We start from the raw sequence: 25,811 nt of genomic DNA, 5'->3' as shown, positions 1-25,811 counted from the left end.
ATAAGTATTAAAAGTTATTTGTACATGAATGTTCATACAGTAGTATTCACAACAGCAAAAGGTAGAAATGACCCAAATGCCCCTCAACTGATGAATGGCTAAACACAATGGTGGTATATCCCTGCATTGGAATATTATTCAGCCATAAAAAGGAATGAAATACTGATACATGCTACAACATGCATGGACCTTGAAGTCCATTATGCTGAGTGAAAGAAGCCAGACACAATAGGCCACATATTGTATGTTCCACTTGAAATGTGCAAAGAATATAAATTCATACAGAAGAAAGCAGATTGTTTGCTTCCAGGGACTGGGTGCAAGGGGGGGAATGGGGAATGACTGGTTAATGGGTACAGGATTTCCTTCTGGGGTGATGAAAATGTTTCATAACTAGATAAATGTGATGGTTGCACAGCATTATTATGTACTAAATGCCACTGAATTGTACACTTTAAAATGGTTACTTTGATGTTCTGTGAATTTTACCTCAATTTAAAAAATCAAAGTTGAACAAAAATTTACCATGTGACCCAGCAATTCCATTCCTAGGCATTTACCTAAGAGAAATGAAAATATATGTCTACATAAAAATTTGTACTCAGGTGTTCATTGTAGCATTATTCATAGAAACAAAGGGTGGAAAAACCCAAATGCCCACCAACTGATGAATGCATAATCAAAATGTGATATATCCATCCTACTTGGCAATAAAAAGCAATAGAGTACTATACACGCTACACCATGTATGAACCTCAAAAGCTTTTTATTCAGTGAAAGAAGCCATACATTTAAAAAGTCCCACGAGTCCATTTATAAAATTTTTTCCAAAAATTGCATTTTTTAGGGACAGAAAGTAGATTAGCAGTGGCCTGGGGCCGGGGGTGTGGATGGGGAGTGACTACAAATGGGTATGAGGAATGTTTTTGGAGAGATGGAAATGTTCTAAAGGGGATTGTGGTGATAGTTGTATAATTCTGTAAATATGCTAAAATTAATTCAATTGTATATACTTAAAGCAGGAGAATTTTATGCTATATAATTACACCTCTATAAAGCTTCTTTTAAAAAAAAGAACAATAACATAGAACATTCCATCCAATAGCAGTAGTATACACATTCTTCTCAAGTGCACATGGAATATTTTCCAGGACAAATTGTGTTAGGCCACAAAACAAATCTTAATAAATTTAAGATCAAAATCATATCCAGCATCCTTTCCAACCACAATGATATTAAATTAGAAATCTATTACGTGAAAAAAACTGGAAAATTTACAAATATGTGGAGATTAAACAACATGCTACTAAACAGCCAATGGATTAAAGACTAAACCAAAAGGGAAATGTATAAATATCTTGAGACAATGAAAATGGAAACACAACATACAAGAACTTATGGGATGCAGCAAAGGCAGTTCTAAGAAGATAAGCTCCCAGCAAATATCATGCTCATGGTGAAAAGCTGAAAGCTTTTCCTCTAAGATTAGTAACAAGACAAGGATACCCACGCTTGCCACTTTTATTCAACATAGTACTGGAAGTCCTTGCCAGAGCAGTTAAGCAAGAAAAAGAATTAAAAGTCATCTATATTGGAAAGGAAGAAGTAAATGTGTTTCTATTTGCAGATGGCATGTTATTATATATAGAAAACCCTAAAGACTACACACACACAAACACACACACACACACACACCTATTAAAACTAATCAATTTCAGTAAAGTTGCAGGATAGAAAATATACAAAATTCAGTTGTGTTCCTATACACTAACAATGAACTATCAGAAGAGAAATTTAAAAAACAGTTCCATTTATAATTGGTTCAAGAAGAATAAAATATCTAGGAATAAATTTAACCAAGGTATTGAGAGATCAGTACACTGAAAATGATAAGACATTGATGAAACTGAAGAAAACACAAATAAATGGAGATATCCATGCTCGTGGATTGGAAGAATTCATATTATTAAAATGTCCGTACTACCCAAAGCAATCTACAGATTCAACGAAATCCCTATCAAAATTTCAATGGCATTTATTCACAGAAATAGAAAAAAAACCGTAAGTTTGTTGGAACCACAAAAGACCCTGAAGAGCCAAAGCAATCTCAAGCAAGAACAAAGCTAGAAGCATCATACTTCCTGTCAAACTATATAAGACAGTAACATCATTAGATCCTAAAATTCCTGATGACAAGGAAAAAGTTTTCTTTTTTTTGTAACTATATGAGGTGATGGATGTTAACTAAATTTGTGTTCAGTGTATATATGCTAAATATATATACACATAAATAAATATACTATATATACATATATAGTCAAGTCATTAACCTGTACACCACTACCTTAGTGCCTCATCACTGTCTAGCTTCTGCCCTATTTCTCAACTCTTTGTCATGGGCAAACAGCTTGAGAACATCGTTTGCATTCCTGTCCATATTTTCTCACTTGTTCACTTTTTTCTTTGTTATCTTTTTTTCCTTTAGTCACCTCTTAACCTGTTGCATTTGCCTTATATTCCTTTTTTCCTAATCCATTGCAATTTGCCATCCACCCCTACCATTCCATGTTCTCTGCAAGACTACCAATGGCCTTATAACAAACTAGTGGATCATTTTTAGACTTTTTTGTGTGTAATATTTGGCATGTTGACCACTCCCTCCATTTGGAAGATGATTTGCCCTTGGTTTCTGTGACACCATACCCTCCTGGTTCTACTCTTTACTCTTTAGACACTACTTCTCAGTCCCTTTTATGGGCCCCTCTTCCTCTGCCCTTTCCTTAAATGTTGGTCCAATAAGGTTACGTAGAATACCCTTTTCTCTTTTCACTCTGTACAGTCTCAGTGAGTGATCTCATTCATAGCCTTTAATAACCATCTACAATGCTGATGGCTCCCAACTCTAGAACTGCTGCTTACATCTCTTTCCTGAATTCCAGATCCATAATCCTGCTGCTTCCCAAGTATCTCCCCTTGGGTATCTCACAGACACTTAAAACTCAGTATTTTCCCCATGAAACCTGTTCTTGGTGTTTTCTGTCTCAGTGAATCATTTCATAATATGTCCAGCCTGTCAGCCCTAAATCCTCTTTGACTAGTCTGTTAACTACTACATGCAACCCATTCACTAATCATGTTGATTTTTTACTTCCTAAATATTGTCTTATTCAGAGTTTCTGCACAAGAGTTCATGGACCTTGGAGAGTTTCAGAGAATCCATGAACATGTTGAATTGTATGAAAAATTTGGTGTGATTTTGTGTATTGACATTTGCTGGGGAGAGTGTGCAGGCCGTAGCTTTCATCACATTCTCAGATAGATCTGTGACTCAACAAAAAGTTAAACAGATTGCTCTAACTCCATCCTTTCCTCTTTACCCACCCCTCCACTCTGACCAGACGTAGTCACCATAGAGAACTATTATCCATCTAACAGTATCTCTGCTCTCTTAAGGCTGTAGATAAGGAGGGCATCTTGCTGAAGACATGGGCGGGGCTATCAGGGCTGGAAGCACTCTTCCCCAGGGGGCTCCCGTGTGCCATGGTGGCCTGCTCCCCTCCCCTCTTTCTGCCAACAGATCGAGTATTCTTTCCCTTTCCTCTCCTCCCCCATATCTCCTTCTTCATCTTCTCCTTTTCTATTTTCCCCATTCTACTTCCCTTCCTCTTTCCCTTCCCCAGCTTCTCCATCATGTTTCATTAACACACTAATTATAGGTTATTGGGCTCTTTATCACACAGAGTTTGAAACTTCTTAAAACAAGACTAGAGGCAGCATTCACCCTGCTCTTTGGCTCTCACTTGCAGAGTCCCCAATACTCCCTGCACAGAAGAGGAAAGGGGAATGGGGTCTGAGCTTGGAGGTGCTGGGTCAGTAAGTAGGGAGACCCCAGCCCCAAGTATAGCCATAGGGAGTTAGGAAAAATATGTGGAGCAGGACAAGATACCATAGACTATACAATTTTAAATGTAGACTTAAAGTTTGGAAGAAATTTAAGAAGGTATTTAACCCAATCTTCCTCCCATCTCATACAGATGGTCCTTCTTAATTCTTTTCCCCACCCCATACATCCATCAACGAGTTTTTTGGCCTTGCCTTAAAATATATTCCATTTTGTTCTACTGAGCTATGTGTCTATTTTTTCTTTAGTTTCACTGTTTTGTGTACTGTAGCTATCTTGAAATCAGGTAGTGTGAAACCTGTAAGTTTGCTCTTCCTCAGTATCGCTTTGGTTGCGCTAGCTCTTTTGCTTTTTCATATAAACTGTATAATCACTTTGTCTATATCTACAAAATAGCTTGTTGGGGTTTTGACTGAAATTATGTTTAATCTATGGATCAAGTTGGGAAGAACTGACACCTTAATATTATTGAGTCTTCCTACCTATGAACATAGAATATATCTTTATTTATTTAAATCTTTGATTTCTTTCATTCAAGTTTTATAATTTTCCACATTCATATCCTGTACATATTTTGTTATATTTGTACCTAAGTATTTAATCATTTTTCAGTTAGTGTAATTAGTACTGTTTTCTTAAATTTTTTAATTCTATTGTTCATTGCTGGTATATAGGAAAATAACTGAATTTTGTGTATTGATCTTGTATTCTGCAACCTCAAACACACTCTCATTAGTTCCAGAAGCTTTTTTTTAGTAGATTGTTTGGGATTTTGATAAATTGTATCTTTGTTTTCATTTAACTCAAAATATTTAAAGATTTCTCTTCAGACTTCTTCTTTGACCCATGTGTTATTTAGAACTGTGTTGTCTAATTTCTAAACAACTGGGGGTTTTCAGGTAATGTTACTGATTTCTGGTTTAATTCATTGTGTGCTGAGAGCATACGCTGTATGGCTTCTACTCTTTTAAATATGTTAAGATATGTTCTATGGCCCAGAATATGGTCTATCTTGGTGAGTGTTCACTGCAAGCTTGAGAAAAACACTGCATTCGACTGTTACTGGATGGAGTAGTCAGTGCCAATGAGATCAAGTTGATTGATAGTGCTGTTTAGGTAAAATACATCCCAAATCTGTCCACTTATCTTTCTCCATCATTATTATCTTAGCCCAAGCTATCATGGTCTCTTGCCTGGACCTCCTAACTAGTCTCATAAATAGCCTCCTAACTTGTCTACCTAAATACTTCATTCTTGACCATATTAACAGATTGGAAGGGAAAAAACTTTATGACCACTACAAAAGATGCTGAGGAAGACTCAGCATACTAGGAATAAGAGGGAAACTCCTTAACGCTGTAAAAAGCATCCTACACAATCCTACAGCAAACATACATAACAGTGAACCATGGAGACTTTTCCCTTCAAGATGAGTAACAACACAGGGATGCCCTTTATTGGCCCTTTTGTTTAGCATTGAACTGGAGATCCTCCACAGTAAGACAAAGAAATAATATGACAGGAGTAATTATTCGGAAGGAAGAAACAAAACTGTCATTTAAACCTACTTTCTCATGTTTCACCCATTGGTCCTCCTTCTGTCTCCTGGAGGCCCACAGACTGCAGCTGTCCCATCTTTTGTGTGACAGCCCAGGTCTTCTTCCCTCTCTGGGTCTTTCACCTTATCTGGAAAATGACAGGTTGGACAAGTTATCCAAAAACTCCTTGTGGTTTCATCTTTCTACAATTCTATGAGTCCATATCCTCTTCTCTACAGGCTAAAAAACATATCTATATTCCTCAACATTTCCTAAAAGTGATGGTTTCCAGAGCCCTCCTTTCTTATCAACACACTCCATTTTGTTTTTAAAAAAAAGTATATGAAGCTCAGAACTGGGGCAGAAGGTGAGAAAAGGATAGGGTACAAACTTGGAGTAGAGGGAGTTAGACTGGAAACAGAGCTTATAATGAAATGGTAGAGAGAGGCAGCAGAGGGAATGGGTAGGGCACAGCATCTGATGGAGAAGTTGCCTGGAGGGGAAGAGCTTGACTTCTTGCCCTGAGATGGAGAGGAGGGTGCCCTGCATGGTCTTGGGGACTGTCATGGGAACTGAGTTTGTAGTTGGCCACAAACATTTGGTGGCTCTATGAATCTTTCCTTCCAGCTTTCCTACCCCTGAGCTCCAGGACCCTCCCTCTCACAGCTGGGAAAGAGGGTGGGTTATTGACAAAAGCCAGCTCAGGATGGGAAGGGAGGCTGCGCAGAGCCGGTCCCGGTCCAGGAGGCAGGAGCAGCTGCCACAGTGAGAGGGAGCAGAAAGCCAACAGCTGAGTGAGACGAGGCCTGGGTTATATTTTTTCCAGTTTGTTGGCATGTGGGTGGATTTTTCTCCTTTTTTCTTCTCTCCTGCTCTCTGCTGTTTCCACAGAGATGTGGGAGTTTGCAGATTTGTCTCCGTGGAGGGGAGAGGCAAGCGCTGGCTTGAGGGTCCTCATCAGGGGCCAGCGGAGCACCAAAGAGCATTGCAAGAAAACTAGGAACCATTTCCTGATGGTATCACTGGGGGAGGGAAGGCTCTGTCTCCTTCCCTCTCGAGGCTGCAGGAATGCTTTCCCTCCTTCGCTCAGCTCTTGGCTCTCAAATCCATCCCACCTGGTGACTGCAGAAGACTTTCTCTTCTCCTTCCTTTGCTCTGCAGTGTTGAGTGCTCTTCTCTCCGGGCTCTGGACAAGCTATGGGCACACCTGAGACTCTCCTGCCCAGTACATCAGGGGTGGCAGGGGGTTCGGAGGAACTTTCCTTTTTTTTCTAGTTATACATTTAAAGGATAAAAAAAGAAACCCAGTACCTATAGCACATGTTAAGTGCCAGATGAGTGTTGTAGGATTTCAGAGGGGGAAGCTGTCTGGATGGATTCAGGGAGGGTAGTTTAGGGAAGGTGTCCTGGAGGACATGGGACCTAGACAAACGGACAAAGTAGGAAAGGGCATACGAGGCAGGGGTGAAAAACATGGGGCTGTGGGTCTGGACACCTAGATGCTGATCCCAGTTCTGCCATTAATATGTGATATGCTGTTGAACAAGGAAGTTACTTCCCTTCTCTCAGGCTTTCTTTCCTCATCTATAAAACAGGCTGGATTTCTAAAGCTGTACAGATCTGTGGAGCCTGAATCCTAATTCCTGGCCTTGTGGGTTATGAGCCATCTAATGAGATCATGTGTATGCAGAGTGAATTGAACAGTACCAAGGGGTGGGATGACCAATGGTCCCAGTTTGCCTGGAACTCAGAAACTCCCTGGGAGGCAGAAACTCAGGGCTGAAACAATCCCGAGCAAACCAGGATGGCTGGTTACCCTAGCAAGGACCACATCCATTACTTGTTAGTAACATTATCGTTATCATTATCACCATCACCACTAGAGGGCAACACTCTCATGCCTGGGAATAGGTCTTACCCCACCCAAAATGTGCAGAACTGTCCCTTCATTCCAGGACCAACCAATCCACTGGGCCTTTCTCCTGTAGAGAAGAACACTGATCAACAGAGAGATGTGAGGATCTCAAATCCCAAGAGCTTCCTTTTAGCCTGGCTAGCCTCATGTGCTCTGACTTTGCCAGTTGTGCCTGAACCCCAATCAGCATTCAGGTGCCCAGTCTGTCTCATTGTGGTAGAGCTACCCTGCTTCAAAGGGGACTGGGAAAATAGAGAGGTGCTGACACCTCTAGAGGTAGCTTTGGTTTATGTGAGCAGAACAGGCACTTGCAGAAGGCTGTATGCTGTTTGCCCCAAGCTTTGATTGGCTGTGTGTACATTCTACAAGGCCACTGTACTAATGAAGGAGCTGGGGTCCTCCTTCCTAAAGAATTGATTTCTGTATTACCTTATACCCCTTATCATATTAAATTGTAGTTATAATTTATCTCTCTGTATATCCCATTAGATTGTTGATTCATGCATTCGACCAACATGGATTGCTTATTGCTTACCTACCAAATCCCAGGCTTTTTGGCAGACTTGTGGTGTGGTGGGGAGCAAAACAGATGGAGGATCTTGCCCTTGTAGTGCTAACAGGCTAGTGGGGAGGCAGGAGGGAAGCAAAGAACTGTGCAAATCAATATATAATTACATACTTGGTAAGTTCCAGAAAGAAGGATTCCCTGAGAGGGTATATCAGAGGGATCTGCCTCCTCTGGGAATGAGAGAAGGTGCCACTGATGAACTGACATTTGAACTGAGATCTGAAGGATGAATAAGCAGTAAGTAGGCAAAGGCAGCAAGAAGGGCTTTCCACACCAAAAGAACACCAGGTGTGCAGGGCCGGTAGGGGAAGAGCCAGCTCCCAGGAGGAACCGTTTGCTGCTTGAGGCCACAGCCTGCCTCTTACTCATCTCTTGCTATAACTCCAGGCCTGTCACACAGAGATTCCAAAAAAAATGGCTGTTGAATTGAATTGGATGACATTTTGTCATGGAAAACATCATAGGCTGGTGTTCAAAAGACCCAGCTTCCACTTCCAGCCCTTCTGGGCAATTCACTTCAAGTCAATTTTCCCACTGCTTACTGTGCACCTATCATGTGCAAGGATCCGGCACCAGGCTCTGTTGGGGGATTGAAAAGGAAACAAAATTGTCTCTGTCCTTCAGCAGCACATGGTCAGGTGAAGTGGCCGACAGGTAGGTGGGCCCTTTCTACTCTTTGGGCCTCATTCCTGCCAGTTCTAAAATGAGGGGTTGGGATTACAGGATCTCTAAGGCCGCTTCTAGCTCTAACAGTCATGACCTGCTCTTCCTTGAATAACTGCCAGGTAGATGGCAGCAGGAGCAACAGAGCTGATTCTACCATTTCTCCTGCCTTATAGAGTCACATGGCATAAGACTGGGGAAATGCAGGTTTGGGATCTGTTTATGGAACAGTCTTCCTTTTACAAGGCTCTCAAGAGCAGTTAGGGTTCACTACTTTTGTCTAGAATGTTCCAACATTCTATGAACCTTATTTCTTCCCTGACCCCCTTCCCACCTGTCCCCCTCCCACCATGCTTCTTTTCTACATCTACAGTTGTGTTTTTCATATATCAGGGCTACAAAGGGCCTTTAAAATAATCTTATCCAACCCCTCCATCCAGTGTTTACATTCTCTAAGCAACAGACCCTCCTAACGATGCCAGTAAGCCATTATTTGAAGACTTTCAATGATGGTGAACTCACCATCTTCACAAGGTTTCGCCTGTGAGGTTTCTTCCTCTGGGAATCTGTCTCCCTGTAATTTTCACCCATTTCTTCCAGCTGTGCCGTTCACAGCTAAGCAGAATAATTCCACTACATAGCCCCCCTGACATCCTATTGGGTATTTGAAGCCAGTAATCATGTCTTCATAAACCTGCTCTGTTCTAGGCCAAATATCATCTGTTCCTTCAAGTGTTCTTCTTTTGTTCAAATCCCCTTAGCATCTGCAAATTAGTTTAGTTTATGTAAGATTTATGTCTCAGCTACTTTAAAGAGAATATTAGTCAATTCATCAGTTACAACATGAAAGAAAAACAATTAGCAATAAAAATGTGGAAGAAAACAGAGACAGTGTAAAGAAGCACAAATAGATGTTGCCAGGTACCTAAAATGAACTGGGTTATATTATAATTGGACTCTGAATTTGGCTCGAAGTTTTATGGCAGATAGGACAAAATTGGAAACATACTGGGTTATGTGGTTTTATGTTCTGACAGGATCAAGCTTACAAATCATCTTCAGAGAGATAATTTTTCCTAAAATGAAACTCCAGACTAATTTATTAGAATTGCTTTCTGTGAGATGGTTCAATACTGACAGGTTCTGTGGATACATCTTGCCCCTTCCCCCACTAGGGCAAAGGGGGCTGGAAGGATAATTAATTAATGAGCCAAGTGCTGTCTCAGTTTTAAGCACCGAGGTCTCTTTAAGGATCCCCACAGAAATGAGAGTTTTCTTTTTCCCCTTGTTTTTCCTTCTGTGTTCCTCATAGATGGTCACTTTCCTACCATTCTGCTCTATAAAGTCTGCAATCTTCAGACTTTTTGGAATACCAGACCTCAGGAAACAGCCCAGATAGGGAATTGTAGGCTAGTGGTCACACAGCAATTATATGCAAATTATTTTCCTCTGGTCCTCAGTGTCCTATTCTGAAAAATGGGTTAGTCTGTAAGGTCACTTCAGCTCTGATGCTCTGGATTGTAAAGTCCTTGAGGGAAAGATCAATGATTTTTCCAAGAAATTTTGATTTTCTCATCTCATGTCTGGCAGCTAAGAGGAATAGGAGAAGATCTGGGAGAAGGCTGTGAGAATCCAATAGGAAAAACCAGTTTGAACAGATGACACTTTTGCATCTGAGGAGAATATTTCATGGCTCTCATTATCATAATGATTTTTTGTTGAGTGGATACTGGCAGTGGTGACATGTGGTTTTCAGGGTTCTTTCCTGCTCTAGCTGTGCATTTGTTGGCAAAGCCAGCCCCCCAGTAGGGGGAACTGGAGCAGTCACACCAGGGCCTGAGGCTTCCAGGAAATGACTCTGGGAGGCAGCAGGCAGGAAAAACCATCACCAACCAATACAAAACTTGTCCGGGCGTGTGTAATATTCAGTACCTACAATGTCCGTGAGGACCCTTCCCCTCTTAACGTGTTACTCATCTGCTCAAAAGCCTTCTATGACTTTTCCATTGCCTATGAGAAAAGGTTCCAAATGCTCCAGTTTGGCAATGGATTCTTCTCCAAGCTGAATCAAATGATGTCTTCCCATCTCTTGCTATCCCTTACAACACACCACACACACACACACACACACACACACACACACACACAGACTGACCCCTCAATGCTCTCTTCAGCCAAACCACCTGTGGTTCCTTAAACACACACTGCTTTCCTGACGCTGTTCCTTTCCTCCCCCTGCACATGGCTCCTTTCAACAGGCATTTCTCATCTCTACCACTTCCACCCATTGAAATCCTAAGCTCAGCTCAAATACCGTCACATCCATAAAGACCTCCCAGCGCCCTAGTCTTGGTGACTGCACTCTAGCTCTTAGCACATCCAGTCTGGTTAGTCCTCTTCATGACTGGTGGTTGTAGCTCTCTGACTAGACTGGGAGCTCCCTGAAGGCACAGGCTATGTCCCATCTACCCAGAACTCTCCATCATCCTTACCTGCTTTGTTGTCCTCCAGAGCACCTGTCACCCACCACCTGCATTAGCTTCCTAGGGATGCCGTGACAAAGCACCACTAACTGGGTGACTTCAAACAACGGAAATTTATTCTTTTACGGTTCTGAGGGCCAGAAGTCCCCTCTCTGAAGGCTCTAGGGAAGGATCCTTCCTTGCCTCTTCCTAGCTTCTGATGGTTGCCAGCAATCCTTGGTGTTTCTTGGCCTGTAGACTCCAATCTCTGCCTCTGTCTTCATATGGTGTTCTGTGTGTGTGTGTGTGTGTGTGTGTGTGTGTGTGTGTATCCAAACTTCCCTCTCTTATAAGGACACCGGAATTGCATTAAGACCCACACTAATAGAGTATGGCCTCCACTGAACTTGATTACATCTGCAAAGACTCTCATTTCCAAATAATGCCACGTTCACAGAGTGGACACCAAGTTTGAGACAGGGGGACACCACCCAGGATACCATCCTCCAAGCTCTATATATTCTAGCTGTTTATTGTCTCTCTCTCCCCCACTAGAGTGTCCACTCTATAAGGTTAGGGATTGTTGTCTATTTTGTTCATTGCTATAACCTCAGTGTCTAGAACAGTGCTTTACACTTAGACACTCATAACTATTTTGTGAATAACTCTTTGTACCCATAGGGAATCTGAATGAGAGAGTTGATAAAAATGGCAATGCAGGTATTGACTAGAACATAATAAATACTCTGTAAATGTTCACTGGATGCATAGAAGTACTTGATGTATATATTAATTTAACATTGACGGAGCACCCATTTTGCACAAGGTGTTGAGGAGAGACACAAAGAAGTGAGAAGTAAACATCTGAGCACGCTGGCTATGCCTCTGTGTCTCCCTAGGCAAGTCATTCAATCTCTGGGCTTCACTTTCTTCATCTGTGAAATGGAGGTAATAACATGACCTGCCTCATAGGATTGTCATGAGGATTAAGTGAGTTCATACATGGAAAGTGCTCAGCCCAGTGCCTGGCACATGGTAAATACCAGAGATGTGTTAGTTATTATTATTCTAGTTGCTGTTATGTGCCAGAGTCTGCATAAGGTGCTTTTTTTTTAAACCCAGCTTTATTGAGAAATAATTCACATATCACAAAATGCTCCCTTTTAAAGTGCAGTATTTAGTGTTTTTTAATTAACAGCGTTGTTCAACCGCCACCATCTAATTTTAGAACATTTCATTCTCCTTCCAAAAACCCCCTTACCTGTTAGCAGTCACTCCGCTTTCTGCAGCTAGTGCCCCAGCCCCTAGCAGCCACTACTCTACTTTCTGTCTCTATGGATTTGCCTATCCTTGGATTTTATATAAGTGGAATCATACAACATGTGTGTTTTGTGTCTCTTTTAGCGTAATTTAATATAATGTTTTCAAGGTTCACCCATGTTTTAGCATGGATCAATATACTTCATTCCTTTTTATGGGGGAATACTCTTCCCTTGTGTGATGTAGCACATTTTGTTTACTCAGTCATCAATAGATGAACATTTGATTTTTTCCAGTCTTTGGTTATTATGAATAATTCTGCTATGAACGTTCATGTACAAGTTTCAGTGTGGACATATGTTTTCATTTCTCTTGGGCATATACCTAGGAGTGGAATTCCTGGATCACATGGCAAGTCTCTGTTTAACATTTTGAGAGACTTCCAGACTGTTTTCCAAAGTGACTGCATTTTACATTCCCACCAGCAATTATGAGGATTCCAGTTTCTCCAATACTTCTCCTTGCCGCTCCCTTTTATTTCAGTTATCATAGTGGTGTAAAGTGGTATCTCAGTGTGTGTGTTTTAAGAAGCTGATGTTTACTTTTCAATAATCTTATTTCCATTTTCTGTTTAAGAGCCTGTGGAAGAACAGCTTAAGACCACCTAGTGGTCATTCCTACCCATTCAGCTGCCTGAGCTGTGGGAGCTGAGGACCAGTTTTCAGTGGCAGGCTGAACACTCCAGATGTCAGCAGGGAACTGCTGGATGGGCACACAAGGCACCTACATGCTTTCAGACCAGCCCGTGAGCTTGGCATGAGTAGCAGTAAACTCAGGAGCTGGAGTGGTCCATTCATCCTGAAATTCCTCCTTGCTCACAACCTTTTCAACAGTAGCCTGCTCTTCCTTTTCAACCTCTTAAGGATCTTTGTGGATGTAGAGATCAGGTATGTCCTCCCATGGGTACTCACAGGAGATGGTGCCATATATGTGCAGAATTTCCTGGGCCAGCACCACAACAGACCCACTGAATGAGCTCCCTTGTGGTTGTGGAGGGTGGCACTGTCCATAGTGCAGAGGAGAGTCTGTGTAGCACAGCGCGGCAGTAGGCAGGTTCACGTCAGACACCTCTGTGACAGGCTGGGAGTCACCTCTGGCTTCAGCAACTACCAGAAGTCCTGGCTACTGGAAGGCTGCCTGGATCTGGTTAGGGAAGGTTCTAGGAGTGAAGCAGCTGGCAATAGGAGTGGCTCCAGTGGCAGCAGTAAACTTCAGCACAGCTCGCTGGCCAGGATTCCTGGAAGATACGGCACTGACATCAGCTGGGTTTTCACTAGCAACAATGACATGAACCTCCAGCAGAAGCTTCTCCAGAAGCTTCTCCAACGTCCTCTTCGGATTTCTGATGCAGATGCCAGTAGTTTCCCTTCTGTAAATGCACTGATCCATTTGGGAGTCAAGGTTGGTGCCACCTAAGTGGGTTCCTACTGCAAGGAATTTAAGGACATCCTCCTCCTTCATCTGCAGGACATCAAGGGCTCTGGAAATCATGAAAGCTTCCCTTTAAGTTATGATGGGAAACCAGAACAATACCTTATGGGTAGCCCAGAAAGCTCACTGTGGTTTCGATCTGCATTTCCCTGATGACTAATGATGTCGAGCATCTTTTCATGTGCTTACTGGTCATTTGTACATCTTTGGAGAAATGTCTGTTCAAATCTGTTGCCCACTGAAAAAAATAGGGCTTTTTGTTGAGCTGTGAGAGTTCTTTACATATTCTGGCTACAAAACCATTATCAGCTAGATTTGTAAATATGTTCTCCCATTCCGTGGGTTGTCTTTTCTGTGTCAAATGGTTTTGCATGCCTTTTTCCAAGACCACCCCGTGAGGCAGCTGTTATTGATATGGAAATGGAAGTTTGCAAAGAAGATGGAATTTAAATCCAGTTTTGTCTGACTGTAAAACTCATGCTTTCTCCTCTGCCCCAACCTCCTAACAAACATGAAAGAAGACATGTTTCTGGCTTTAAGGAGCTCAGTCTGGCAGAAGACATAAAACAAGAACACAAACAAATGCACTATAAGGCAGAGTTCCATTTGCCCCACCAGTGAAGTGTAGAGGAAGTGCAGTGGGAGAGAGAAAGTGGGCACTTTGGCTGCGGAAAACAGGGTTGGCTTCACTAAGGTGACATTTAAGTCTTGAAGGATGGGTACAGTTTCATTAGATGCAGATGGTGGTCTGAATGGAGGAGAGCATTTCCAAAGGAGAGCAGAAAGTAAGGGTTGAAAGAATGAAACTTTGATCCTAAGACTGGCTGTGACGGGTAGCCCCAGGGCTTGTTGAGATGGGAGATCCTGGGACTGCCTTGGTTGGAAGACCCAGGTACTGACTAACCTGGGGGATCCTGGGGTTGGCTGGGATAGAGTATGTGGGCACTCGCTTAGAGGGAAAGTTTAGGGGTTGGCTGGAGTGGGAGATGCCTGTGATGTTATGTGTGTTGGCTGGGGTGTTCCAGAGGCTGCCTGGGATGGTGGGAGCTGTGGGCTGGCTGGGCTGCAGGGACACCGGGCTAGCTGGGATGGAAGAACAGCCCAGGAACTAGCTAGAAAGGGAGATCCAGGGACTGCCCATGATGTGGGCTGGAGGGAAGTCGACTGAGACAGGAGGTCCAGGGGTGAGATTGGACAGGGAAACTGACCCTTGGGACTGGCAGACCTAGGGGATGGGGAGTCTGTGGGAGATTGCCTGGGATTCCTGGGACGTCTTATATGATGATCTTGGACCTGGTGGACCTGAAGGGTATTGGTACAGACTAAGACAGAGGGCTTCATTAGGCAGCCCTAGGGGAGGACCCTGGGACCTGTGCAGAGGAGAGATCTCCCGCAGCCTGTGGTGGGGCTGGCGTCTGCCTGGCCCGGGGTCCTCGGGGCGGGTCCGGCGTCGGGTGCGGCTGGCGGCTGCAGGTGGGGCGCGCGGGGGCGGGCCGGGTACTCGGCGAGGTGGGGTGGGCCGGCGGCCGGGGCGGTCCCGCGCGGCCGCGCTGCGCAGTGACTCCGCAGCGGGCGGAGCGCCGTGGGCCGCGTCCTCGGAAGCCGTGGCAGTGGCGGTGGCGGCGGCAGCGGCAGCGGCAGCCTCAGCTCCTGCTCCCCGTGCCGCCGGCCCCAGCGCTGTCTCCCGGGCCCCCCTGGGCCCCCGGGCCCTCGAGCCCGGTGCGCGCCCTCACGTCCCGCCGGCCCCCTCCCCCGGCTGGGCCCGGGGGAGGGTGGCGCCGTGAGCGAGGGGGGACCGGGCTTTCTTGCCCCTTCCCCTGCCCCTGGGCCGCCAGGATGGAGGCGGGGTCAGGGCCCACGGGTGGCCCAGGATCCGAGAGCCCCAACCGGGCGGTGGAGTACCTGCTGGAGCTGAACAACATCATCGAGAGCCAGCAGCAGCTGCTGGAGACCCAGCGGCGGCGCATCGAAGAGCTGGAGGGCCAGCTGGACCAGCTCACCCAGGAGAACCGCGACCTGAGGGAGGAGAGCCAGCTGCACCGCGGGGAGCTGCACCGGGACCCCCACGGCGCGCGGGACAGCCCGGGCCGTGAAAGCCAGTACCAGAACCTGCGCGAGACCCAGTTCCACCACCGCGAGCTGCGAGAGAGCCAGTTTCACCAGGCGGCCAGAGACGTAGGCTACCCGAACCGGGACGGCGCTTACCAGAACCGGGAGGCAATGTATCGGGACAAGGAGAGGGACGCCGCCTATCCGCTCCAGGACACTACCGGTTACCCAGCCCGGGAGCGCGACGTGGCCCAGTGCCACTTGCACCACGAGAACCCAGCCCTGGGTCGCGACCGTGGCGGGCGGGAGGCCGGGCCGGCGCACCCCAGCCGCGAGAAGGAAGCTGGCTACTCGGCGGCGGTGGGCGTGGGGTCCCGACCACCGCGGGAGCGCGGCCAGCTGAGCCGTGGCGCATCCAGGAGCTCCAGTCCCGGGGCCGGTGGCGGCCACAGCACCAGTACCAGCACCAGCCCGGCCACAACCCTCCAGAGAAAGTAAGGAACGTGTGTCTGTACTATCCCCACTCCAGCTCTTCCCCTCCACTTCCCTCTCCAGCTTGTCCTGCTGATAAAGTAAGAAGCCCGTGCCTGATCCCATGTCCTCCCCTTCTGTGCCAGCCTGTCGGGAGAAGCCAGGTCCCCCTCATGCAGCTATCATCCCTTCTCTAGCCACCCCAGAGTGGGTTGGCTTGATGTGCAGGCATCTCTTTCTCAGAACCGTGGCCAAGGAGGGTCTAGAGCAGTCACCACCCCACCACTTCTTCACCCTCTTGTATCCTTGCCAACAATTGCTTTTCATTTATTTATTCATTTAGGATGTGCTGGTTGGGATTTTTATTGTCTGCGATGGTGTCAACTCAGAGCCTGAAGGGAAAGAAAGACACCCCCTCCTTTTTTTTGTTGTTGTTTTTGCCTGTTGGGGTCTCCTCTGCAGGTCCTGGTGCAGGCCTGATCTTGTCTCCTCTGATGGCCTCAGCAATATCCTTTCCCAGAGAGGCAGGTGAGGACCAGAATGGCTGCTGGAGGCTGAGACATCCCTTGAAGGGGAACCGCAGCACATCCTGGCTGGGGGAGTAAAGATGGGGGAGCAAAGATGGAGGCCAGGTCCTTGGCTAGTTCCTCAAAGACCACCCCCTCTCCACCCTCAAGAAAAACACCACCCAACTAAAGAGCATGCCAGGAAGTCTACAGATCTTCCCTCTTGTTGGATCAGTGTCAGCTTCTGTGCTGTGGTCTGTGTCTCTGCCTATTTGGGACACCTTGGCAACATCTCCTGGATTGGTGGGACATGGACTCGGTCCACTTCTTCTGTGTAGATACCATCAAGAGCTGGTTGGGATAAATGTCAGGCTGAGAGAGTCAAGGGCATGGAAGCTCAGAGGGCTGCCTAAAGGCTCCCTGGTTTCTCTTCTGCTGTATTGGAACTAACACTGAAATGGGAGTTAGGAGACCTGGGTTCACCTTCCAGCTCTGCTGCAGATTGGCTTTGTGACCTTGACCGAGTCCCTTCCACTCTCAGGCCATTAGTTCCCCAGGCAAGGTCTGCTTGGAATGCTCTTTAGCCCCCACTCCCCAGCTTAGGTTTGGTGGTTCTGTGACTAATCCAGCCACACTACAGAACAAGTCTGAAGTCCTCTAGCGAATGGACAGCCTTCTCCTCCTCTTACTGCTCAGCTGGGCTGACCATGTGCCACAACCAGTGGAGTGTCTCTTAGAGGCTGGGCTGGGGGTGGGGAAGCCTTCTGCCTCAGGAAATCTGCCGGGAGACAGCTCTCTGCAACTCCCCCGTGGTGAGGCAGCAGGCTGGGGTGCTGGGTTGAGATGGCTGGGCCCCAGGAGCAGCAGCTGCAGCTCAAGCGCTCGACTGGGCTCCACTGCAGTGCACACTTGGTCAAGCTGTGGTATGGACTGCCTCAGAGCAGTCTGGGGGCCAGGGAGATGGGCTCTTCTGCCCAGGTGGAGTTGTTGGGAGCCCATTCCTGGAGACCAACTGTGTGCGTATTGGAGGCAGGGTCCAGATTGATCAAGCAGGGCCCTTCCAGGAGAGGGCCATGGTGGGGAGGGGGCAAAGGGAGACTGGATGGACACTGTGGTCCTCGAGCCTGGCTGTGGAAGAGCTTTCTAGAGTAGTCAGGCCTGTGACAGAGGAAGCAGCCTCATTATGTGTGGCTCTGGGGAGCAGAACCAGGAGCAGTGGGAACATTTGGGATAAATCAGGAATAACTTTTCAAGCTGGCTGTCTGGTGATGCAGTGGCTTGCCTGGTGGGGTGGGGGTGGGAGTTGGCTGGTCTGTGTCCAACAGAGCCACAGTGAGCACTGGGGAGAGCTGGAGATAGCACAGTGCCTAACTTGGTGTAAAGCCTAATGACATGACCTGGTCTTCCCCAATTCCAGGATTCTGTTACCCTCAGATTTTCTATCCTGCAGATGTAGATCTGAATCTCTTGGTTGGCTGAAAGCCCGTTGCACTTGAGCTCTGTGCTTCTGCCATCCATGCAGGCCTACCTCTTGGTCCTTCCCTCTTTTTGTGAACCCTCCAGGCTGTTGGACTTCCTTGCTTCCAGTTCCTACTGGATTAATAATGGAATTTAGATAGTACTTTGAATTTTCTCCTAACCACATATTAAATATTTGCACATCCACGATTACCTCTTTTGGGCCTCACAACAGGCCCTGTGCAGACAGCATCAGCAACTCCACTTTAGAGTGATATTTCGGGGAAACTGAGGCTCCAGGATGAAAGGACCTTGTTCAAGGTTATGCTGCTAGTCCTTACTGGAGCTGGGACTGGAACCCAAGTCCACCTGTCCGTGCAGCCTGCTATTTTTCCACTAGAGCCTTCCACCCCACAGGAGTCTCTTGGCCTCAGGACCTGGTCAGGTCACGAACCGGGAGAAGCCGGGAGAGCCTTAGGTATATAGAGCATTTGAGCAGGACGATCTGAGTCTAGGATGTGTGGGGGAGTCGACAGGGGAGGAAAGAGACTGTGTCTGCCCCCTTTCCACTCCCTCCCGGCCAGGCACCAGGCCAGCCCATGGATGAAGTGGCCATTGTTGCCACCACAGCTGCTGCCACTGGCTTCCCTGCCAGGCCTGCTCTGGGTGTGCCAGGAAGGGCAGAGGAGGCTGCCGCTGGCAGCCAGGGAGGCAGGGCGGGAGTTGAGCAGCAGAGGCTGCAGCATTGGGGGAGGATTGGTAGAGCCGCTCCAGGCTGGGAGCTCCTGGTCCCCAGGCTCCCTCCGGTGGGAGAAGACTGGAGAAAGGGGCCTGGGCCCAGCCGCCATTCATGGAGGGGCCTCCTGCCAGGAGACTTATTTAGGCTAGCCAGTGACCCTGCACATCTGTCACCACAGTCCTCATTTTACAGCTGAAAAAACTAAGGGCTTGGAGAAGGGAAATAACACACCAGAGGTCACACCACCAAGCCAGGCTCCCAGTCCTATGAACTTTCCCTCTACTGCAGTTGCTGGCAGCTTCATGTCCACCCCCACCCATGTCACCGCCCCACCTCCCCAGGATTCCCACATTCTCCCGCACCATCTCTCCTGGACAGGTTCCCGGATGCCAGTATGCCTTCTGCTGTGCTCTGGGTGTGGCCTTTCTAGTGCAGCATAGAGTATAATGAGGGGATGAGGCCCAACCTCCTTTTGCTCGGTCCTCTGTACATGAAGGCCGTGCTTGTTTTTTAGTAGCTGCTGGTCTCCACCAACGCTCTTCTTCTCTGGAATTGCCACCCCCCTTCAGATGATTAGAGAAGAGCTCTGCTTTTGTTGTTGATCTTGGCCCCTCCTTGCACTTCTGGTGCTTGGCATGATTTACAGGCATGCTGGGGGCCACTGCTGAGTCGCTCCACACTGAAGAGAGCTGTGTTTCCCACGCTTTTTGCCTGGGCGCAGCTCTGGCTCTGCTGTAGGCGGTGGTGGGTTGAAGCTGGTTTGGTGGTAACTCTCCATCCTCTGCACCCACCCCCCGCCCACCCTGCAAGCTGGCTCACACTGGGGGACAAAAACCAGGGAGGCAGGCCTGGTGTTCTTGACAGCTAGGGAAACGCGTGGTCTATCACATGGCTGCTGGGCTGTCTCCCATGTGCTGTGGAGTGTCCGTGAGCTCCCCACAAGGGCTGAGGGCCCTGGGAGGTGGCGGGGGAGTGAGCCCAGGGAGGGACCCTGGGGAAGTCTGTCTCCTTTGGGGTCTAGGGTACTTTTCCTACGGGGGGGTCTCTCCTTTCCTGGAGGAAAAGCCATTTATCTTCCCCCCGCCCACTGTGTTGGGAGCATTATAGTCGTGTGGGAGGAAATGATAATGTCGAGTTGAATGAGAATTAGAGGAGTCTTGCTTCTCTGTCTAGATCTGGGGCAAGAATGGGGTTGTTGTCATCCACAAGCATTTCTTGGCTGTGTGCACAGAGCAGGAGGGGCCACCAGGCTGAGCACACACCATGCTCTCTGTGCTTGCAGAGCCCCTCCTCTCAGCTAGATATGCAGGGTTCCAGGCTGGTCCTGCCAGAGTGACAGTGCTTGGAACAAAATGAGAAGCAATGGTGGTGAGGAGTGAAGGTTCTGGGAGGAAGGAGGGAGCAGGGCAGGCCAGGCCACTGGCTGAGGACCCAGGCAGGGGCTTTGTAGAGCACGGATATCTTCTGGTGTCTGATGAAGGGGGAGGTGGGAGGAAAAGTGACCCAGGCTTGCTCTCTGCTCTTCTGTCAGCTGTCCCACCTCTGACTATGTGGCCTCTGAATTTTCTAGGAACATAGAAAAAGGTCTGGAGCATGGAGAAGAGGCCACACGTGTGCTGAGTGAGCCACAGCCTTGTGTACCAGGCACCACCCTATGTAGCTTTATGTAATAATAGCGAACATTTTTTCCTGTTTTTATTATGTGCCAAGCACTATATGTTCTAAGTGCTCTCCGTGTATCAATTCATTCAGTCTTCACAGGACTCCTTTGATGGCGATACTGTTATTACATCCATCTTACAGATGAGGAAACCGAGGCCCAGAAAGGTTGGATAACTTATTCAAGGTCACTCAATAAGTGAGCAGCAGAGCTGAGAAAGCTAGAAGGAGCCCAGTTGGCTGGGCTCCAGAGTATGTCCACAACATTCTCACCCACTGTGCAGTTCTGCCTCATCTCATTTGCAGGGTCTCTGCCATATGGATGTTACTAGTATCCCCATTTTCCAGGCCCTCTTTCCAGTCTGCAGAAGAACATTCAAACTCCTCTACCTGCCTTGCATGGTCACCTTAGGATTTGCTTCCAACTAACCTTTCTCCTCTCATTTTTTTCACAGTTCTCTTCCCACAGATTTAGCCAGGCAGGCCTGTGTGCCCCACTATTAACCTACTCAGCCTTCTGACAGCTGCTGGTCTTTGCTCATGCTGTTCCTTTTCTTAGGCTGTTCCATCCAGTCCCCAAGCTGAGCTCCTCTGTCACCTCTCCCACGTTTGTCCTCTGGTCTCTCCCCTACCCTTGAAATGAGCACTCTGCCCCTTTTTATACCTTTCTGGTTATTTGTTTACATCTCATATCTTCACCAGGAGATTGAGAGCTTCTTCAGACTGAGATCTCACTGACCTATACAGAGTCATGTTGTGTCAGTCCTTATGCTAGGTGCTGTGGGCATGAGGGAAGGAGCTAGAAGCTTGCCAACACATAGCACAGCACATAGCAGCTGCTCAATAACTGTTGAGTAGACAAATGAATGTCAGATTAAGTCCTGGTACACTAATGGCCAGGGGTGCCTGTTTTTCTTCATTCCAGGGCTCCTGTAGAGAGATGAGTCAACTTAAGAATTCTTTTGGCTTCTGGGTGGCTTTTCCCTCATGCTTCCTGGAGCTTTTTGGCCTCTGCTCTCTGTGCTCCTCATGCTCACCAGTTTCACATTTGGTAGAACATCAGGGTAGCCAAGTCAGATGAGACTTTGGACACATTCGGGCCCATCTGCTCATTGTTACCTTTCCTTCCCCTGCCATGGACCATGTCATACCATGGTCTTGACCCTTGATGCAGGATCTTCTTTTCTGAAAGGAGCAATAAGGCCTGCATAGGACTGCAGACTGTGTGCAGTCTGCCCAGTCCAGTGGAAAATTGCTTATTTATCCATCAAGTCTTTATTGGGCTCAGACCCCAGGCTAGGCACAGTGTTTCAAAGCTGGAATAAGATGCAGCCCCTCTGGCTCATTCTTTGCTGTATTCCTGGCAGAACCATAGACACTGGTCATGGGGAAGATAAATGCCTTATGTCTTCTTTGGAGGTCACTTCCTTAGGGCAAAGTGATTTGCTAGTTAGTCCACCTTCCCCATAGTGTTTGGCCTCCTTCCGAGCATCCATGTCAAAAGCATTTATGCAGGGAAGCCTGTTCTCAAGCACTTAGGAGCTGATGCTCTCTGGGACCTTAGCCTTTGGAGAAAGCATGGTGCCATGGAAGAAGACTTCATGTGATGCTAGGTAAATCACTTAACTTTCAGAGCCTCGGCTTTCTCAAGTAGTAAACGAAGATAACCCTGTATTTTCTGGTATATAAGATTTGTGTTTGCCACCCCCCTGCCCTGGCCCCCGCCGAGAAAAGAATGTATCAGAAAATTTCCTGGCTGCCAGGCACACCCGTCAAGGTCCTGATCAGGATGGAAAGCCAAGGGACAAGGATGGAAAACAGTATGTGAGGCTGCCCTGCCCCCTAGAGGTGGAGTGTAGCAAACAAAACAACCCAGGATCACCGCATCACATCCTTTTCAAAACAAAGATGACAAGCCATAGCAACACTGGCAATTAGGATGATTCCTCTAACATTGCAGGAGGAAGTTTATCACAGATAGCATCCCATATGTACCATTTCAGTAATACCAAATACATTTATGTGTGGCAATATGATTTTTGTACCTTTTTAAAGAAATAATATGACTTGTGATTTCCTACTAGATTCCAGGATGCAGTATACTATACCTGAATAAAACCAGTATTTCCCTCTTTATAACCACTTTAGAATTATTGTCATTATATCTGTGATTAAAAGTACTCATTTTTTCCTTCTCTAAAGTTTCCTTATAAAACTGGGAGGCGTGTTACACAACTGTACATCTGATAGGCCAGCCAATTAATCTTACCATGACTGTTGTGAGAATTAAACAAGATGTCATATATGAAGTGTTCAGCACACAGTATGTGTTTACTCTGCAAGCAGCCTTGTTATTACTAATAACTTTGCAAAACTCTATGCTGTGGAAGAGCAGGAAGGAAAGGCCATGTGGGAGCTCACTGCATTTCTGACAGGGAGGTCAGTCCAGTGAATATCGTGTGCGTAGAATGTGCCACGCATCATGTTATTGCAGGCAGGGAGTTCTGTGTTTAATATCATACAGTTCCTGCCTTTAGGGAGCTCACAGTTGGGTAGAGAAGAGGATAATACACAAGTGTTCTGTGTGCTGTGCCAGAGTGGTGCACGGAGGACTGCAGGTGTCCAAAGGAGGGCCATCTACCTAGACTGTTGGGGAGGGCTTCCTGGAGGAGGTGATGCCTTAACTGAGGCTTGGGATATGAGTAAGAGTTAGCTAAGTGAAGGTAGCATGTGGGTTGGCAGAAATGGGAGGCCAATGGGAGGCTAAGGCAGAGGGAAGAGCATGAGCCAATATACAGAAGCATGGAGCCCACAGGGTATGTACATGTAGGGGAGCACTTTTATCAGGTCAATATAACCTGGAGCACAAACAGGGAGGCAGGGCAGGTCCAGAGAAGAGCCCAAAGAGTTGGCCAGCCCAGATCTTTATTCGGTTGGGAATTGGGGGCCAAAATAGGGCTTTAAGCTGAGGAAAAAGGTGCTCATTGTGGAGTATGGAGTGACTGTTGAGAGCCATGGTTTGGAGAGATCCCACTCTGGGGAGCTTGGCAGATAGACTGGAGGGCATCCAGTGAGGAAGCTGGTGTGACAGTCTACATGAGAAATGATAAGACCAGAGCTTGGACAATGAAAGTAGAGATAATCTTTTGGGGGAGAAAGGCAGGACAACACACTGACAAGCATGGGACAGAGGGGCGTGAAGCCTACTGTGGAGCTTAGAGGAGCGGCAGCCATTCATGACCAGGAGGGTTTTAATAATGACAGCATGAAAGTCAAGAAACTTCCATCTGGAAGAACCGTTAAAAATTATTTGGTTCAAGCTGTTCACTTTACAGATGAGAAGACTAAGGCCCAGAGAGAGACAGGACTCATATGAGGCCACTCAGTGTGTAAGCAGAAGAGCTGTGATTAGAAGAGTCACTCTGGTAGTAATGCTAGGGTTGAAAGCAGCATTCCTTAAATGTGCTGCTTTACGCCTTGAAATTCTGTGGAGGTTACAAGGATCACTATCTTTACAGATGAGAGATCTTGAGCTCAAGGAGGCTGAGTGACCTTTTGGGGAGGAGGCATCACTAAAATATAGGGTCTCGTTGTTCTGCTCTGTGTGGTTCAGCCCTTTGGAAATCAGATCTGCTAGATTGAGAGCTGGGGAGTGGACCTAGGTTTCCTTTCTCCAGCCAGGCTCAATCTTCTTTTTGCTGGTTTCTCCCTTAAAGGTCCTTATTTAATGTAACTGAGGCAGCTCAGAGGCAGTTGCTGGCCTGACAGCCAGGCCTGTCAACCCCCTGTTGCTGTTTTTGTTTTTATGGAAGAAAATGGGCCTGCACTGTCATCACTGTATCCACATTGCCTTAGGCAGAGCGTCTCCAGCATGGATGCCCTTGTTTTGATGCCCCCATGGTATGATACATCAAGAATGAGCTTTGGAGACCGACAGACCTAAGTTTGAATCTAGGCTCTGTCCAACTCACTGGACGATGTCAGCTACATAATTTTACCTTCTCCGAGCTTTGGTTTCCTCATCTGTAAAATGGGATAACAATGTCCATCACTCAGGATTAACCAAGATCATTTGAATTATACTCCCTGGTACCTGTAGGTGCTCAATAAAGAGTCATTTTTGGCAGGAAGAAAACCAATGACATTATCTATGATCATATCAAGATATGTGCTCTTATATCTGATTTCATAATCATGATATTACCTGGGAGTCTTGAGTTTTTATAGCAGATAACTTATCCAAATATCTGTCTTGCACACCATTAAAATAGGACACCTTAAAGTTTAAAAAACAAAACATAAGGAAACAAAATCAGTCATTTCCTACTTCATGACATCTCTTGTGGACAATGACTTGGAGAATTCAGTGCCCAGCAAAGATTTGCTTCCTCTGAAAACTGGCATCTTTCCTCCTTCCTAATTTTGAGGCTGTCATGGCTCATTGTATTTTGCTTTCTGCCTCAGCTACCAGTCAATTTGAAATACAGCTCTAGCATCTTTGTTGATCTCTTTTTCTGAGTTCTTGTTTTCTAATTCCATTTTTATTCTTTCCTTATCTGTGTTTTTGGAATAAGCCATCTCAAATCCTTTGTGACTCAGGTAGGTATAAATAACTAATGGGTGTAAATAGTTGAATGAATGGAAAGCTAGAGGGGCTGAACTGGCAGTGGTTGAATTTGGGGAGGGCCGGGGGTGGTGCAGGCTGGGCAGCCAAGAAGGCATCTGAACGATGATTGTGTTACTCTGAGGAACTGAGGCATTCGTTAGGGGGCAGTCAGTCTGCCACTCTCCTGTCTTGCTCCTGTTCCAAAAAGAAGCATGGATTGGAGAACAGGACCTCCGTCACCTAGAATCATGAACCTTCTCATTTTGTATCTGCCATGTGGGAGGCTAAGGTTCAAAGGAAGAGGAGGGACTTGTTTTTGAAAATTAAACTAAAGCAGTACATATACATAATGTTATAAAGGCAAATGGTACACAAGGATATGTACAGTAAAAAGCTGACATCTCCCTGCCCCTCACTTCCCAGCCCCCAGAAGTGATCACTTTTACCATTTAGGATTTCTGGTGGTAAATTCATATTTCTAAATAACATGTTTCAATGGTCATTTCTTCATTCATCAACATTAAA

At 46.5% G+C, this 25,811-nt stretch overlaps 1 protein-coding gene and 1 pseudogene across 3 annotated transcripts in view; one reads left to right on the top strand and one right to left on the bottom strand.

Moving 5' to 3' along the window:
• Positions 1 to 11,882: 11,882 nt before the first annotated feature.
• On the bottom strand, positions 11,883 to 14,891 carry LOC118929168 (40S ribosomal protein SA-like; annotated as a pseudogene).
• Positions 14,892 to 15,403: 512 nt separating this feature from the next.
• The window catches only part of IQSEC2 (IQ motif and Sec7 domain ArfGEF 2), an 85,508-nt gene continuing 75,100 nt past the window's right edge, over positions 15,404 to 25,811 (top strand). For 2 of the 3 annotated variants that reach the window (XM_036919061.2, XM_036919060.2), the window contains exon 1: positions 15,404 to 16,341. In XM_036919061.2, the coding sequence (XP_036774956.2) occupies positions 15,635 to 16,341 (707 nt within the window). In that variant the 5' untranslated portion in view covers positions 15,404 to 15,634. The remainder of the gene's footprint in view (positions 16,342 to 25,811) is intronic. The other variant, XM_036919065.2, reaches the window with a different exon arrangement.

The sequence above is a fragment of the Manis pentadactyla genome, chromosome X (assembly GCF_030020395.1).
Source record: "Manis pentadactyla isolate mManPen7 chromosome X, mManPen7.hap1, whole genome shotgun sequence".
NCBI lineage: Eukaryota > Metazoa > Chordata > Mammalia > Pholidota > Manidae > Manis > Manis pentadactyla.
The sequence above is the reverse complement of the archived record's forward strand: the minus strand, read 5'-3'. Positions and strand labels throughout refer to the sequence as shown.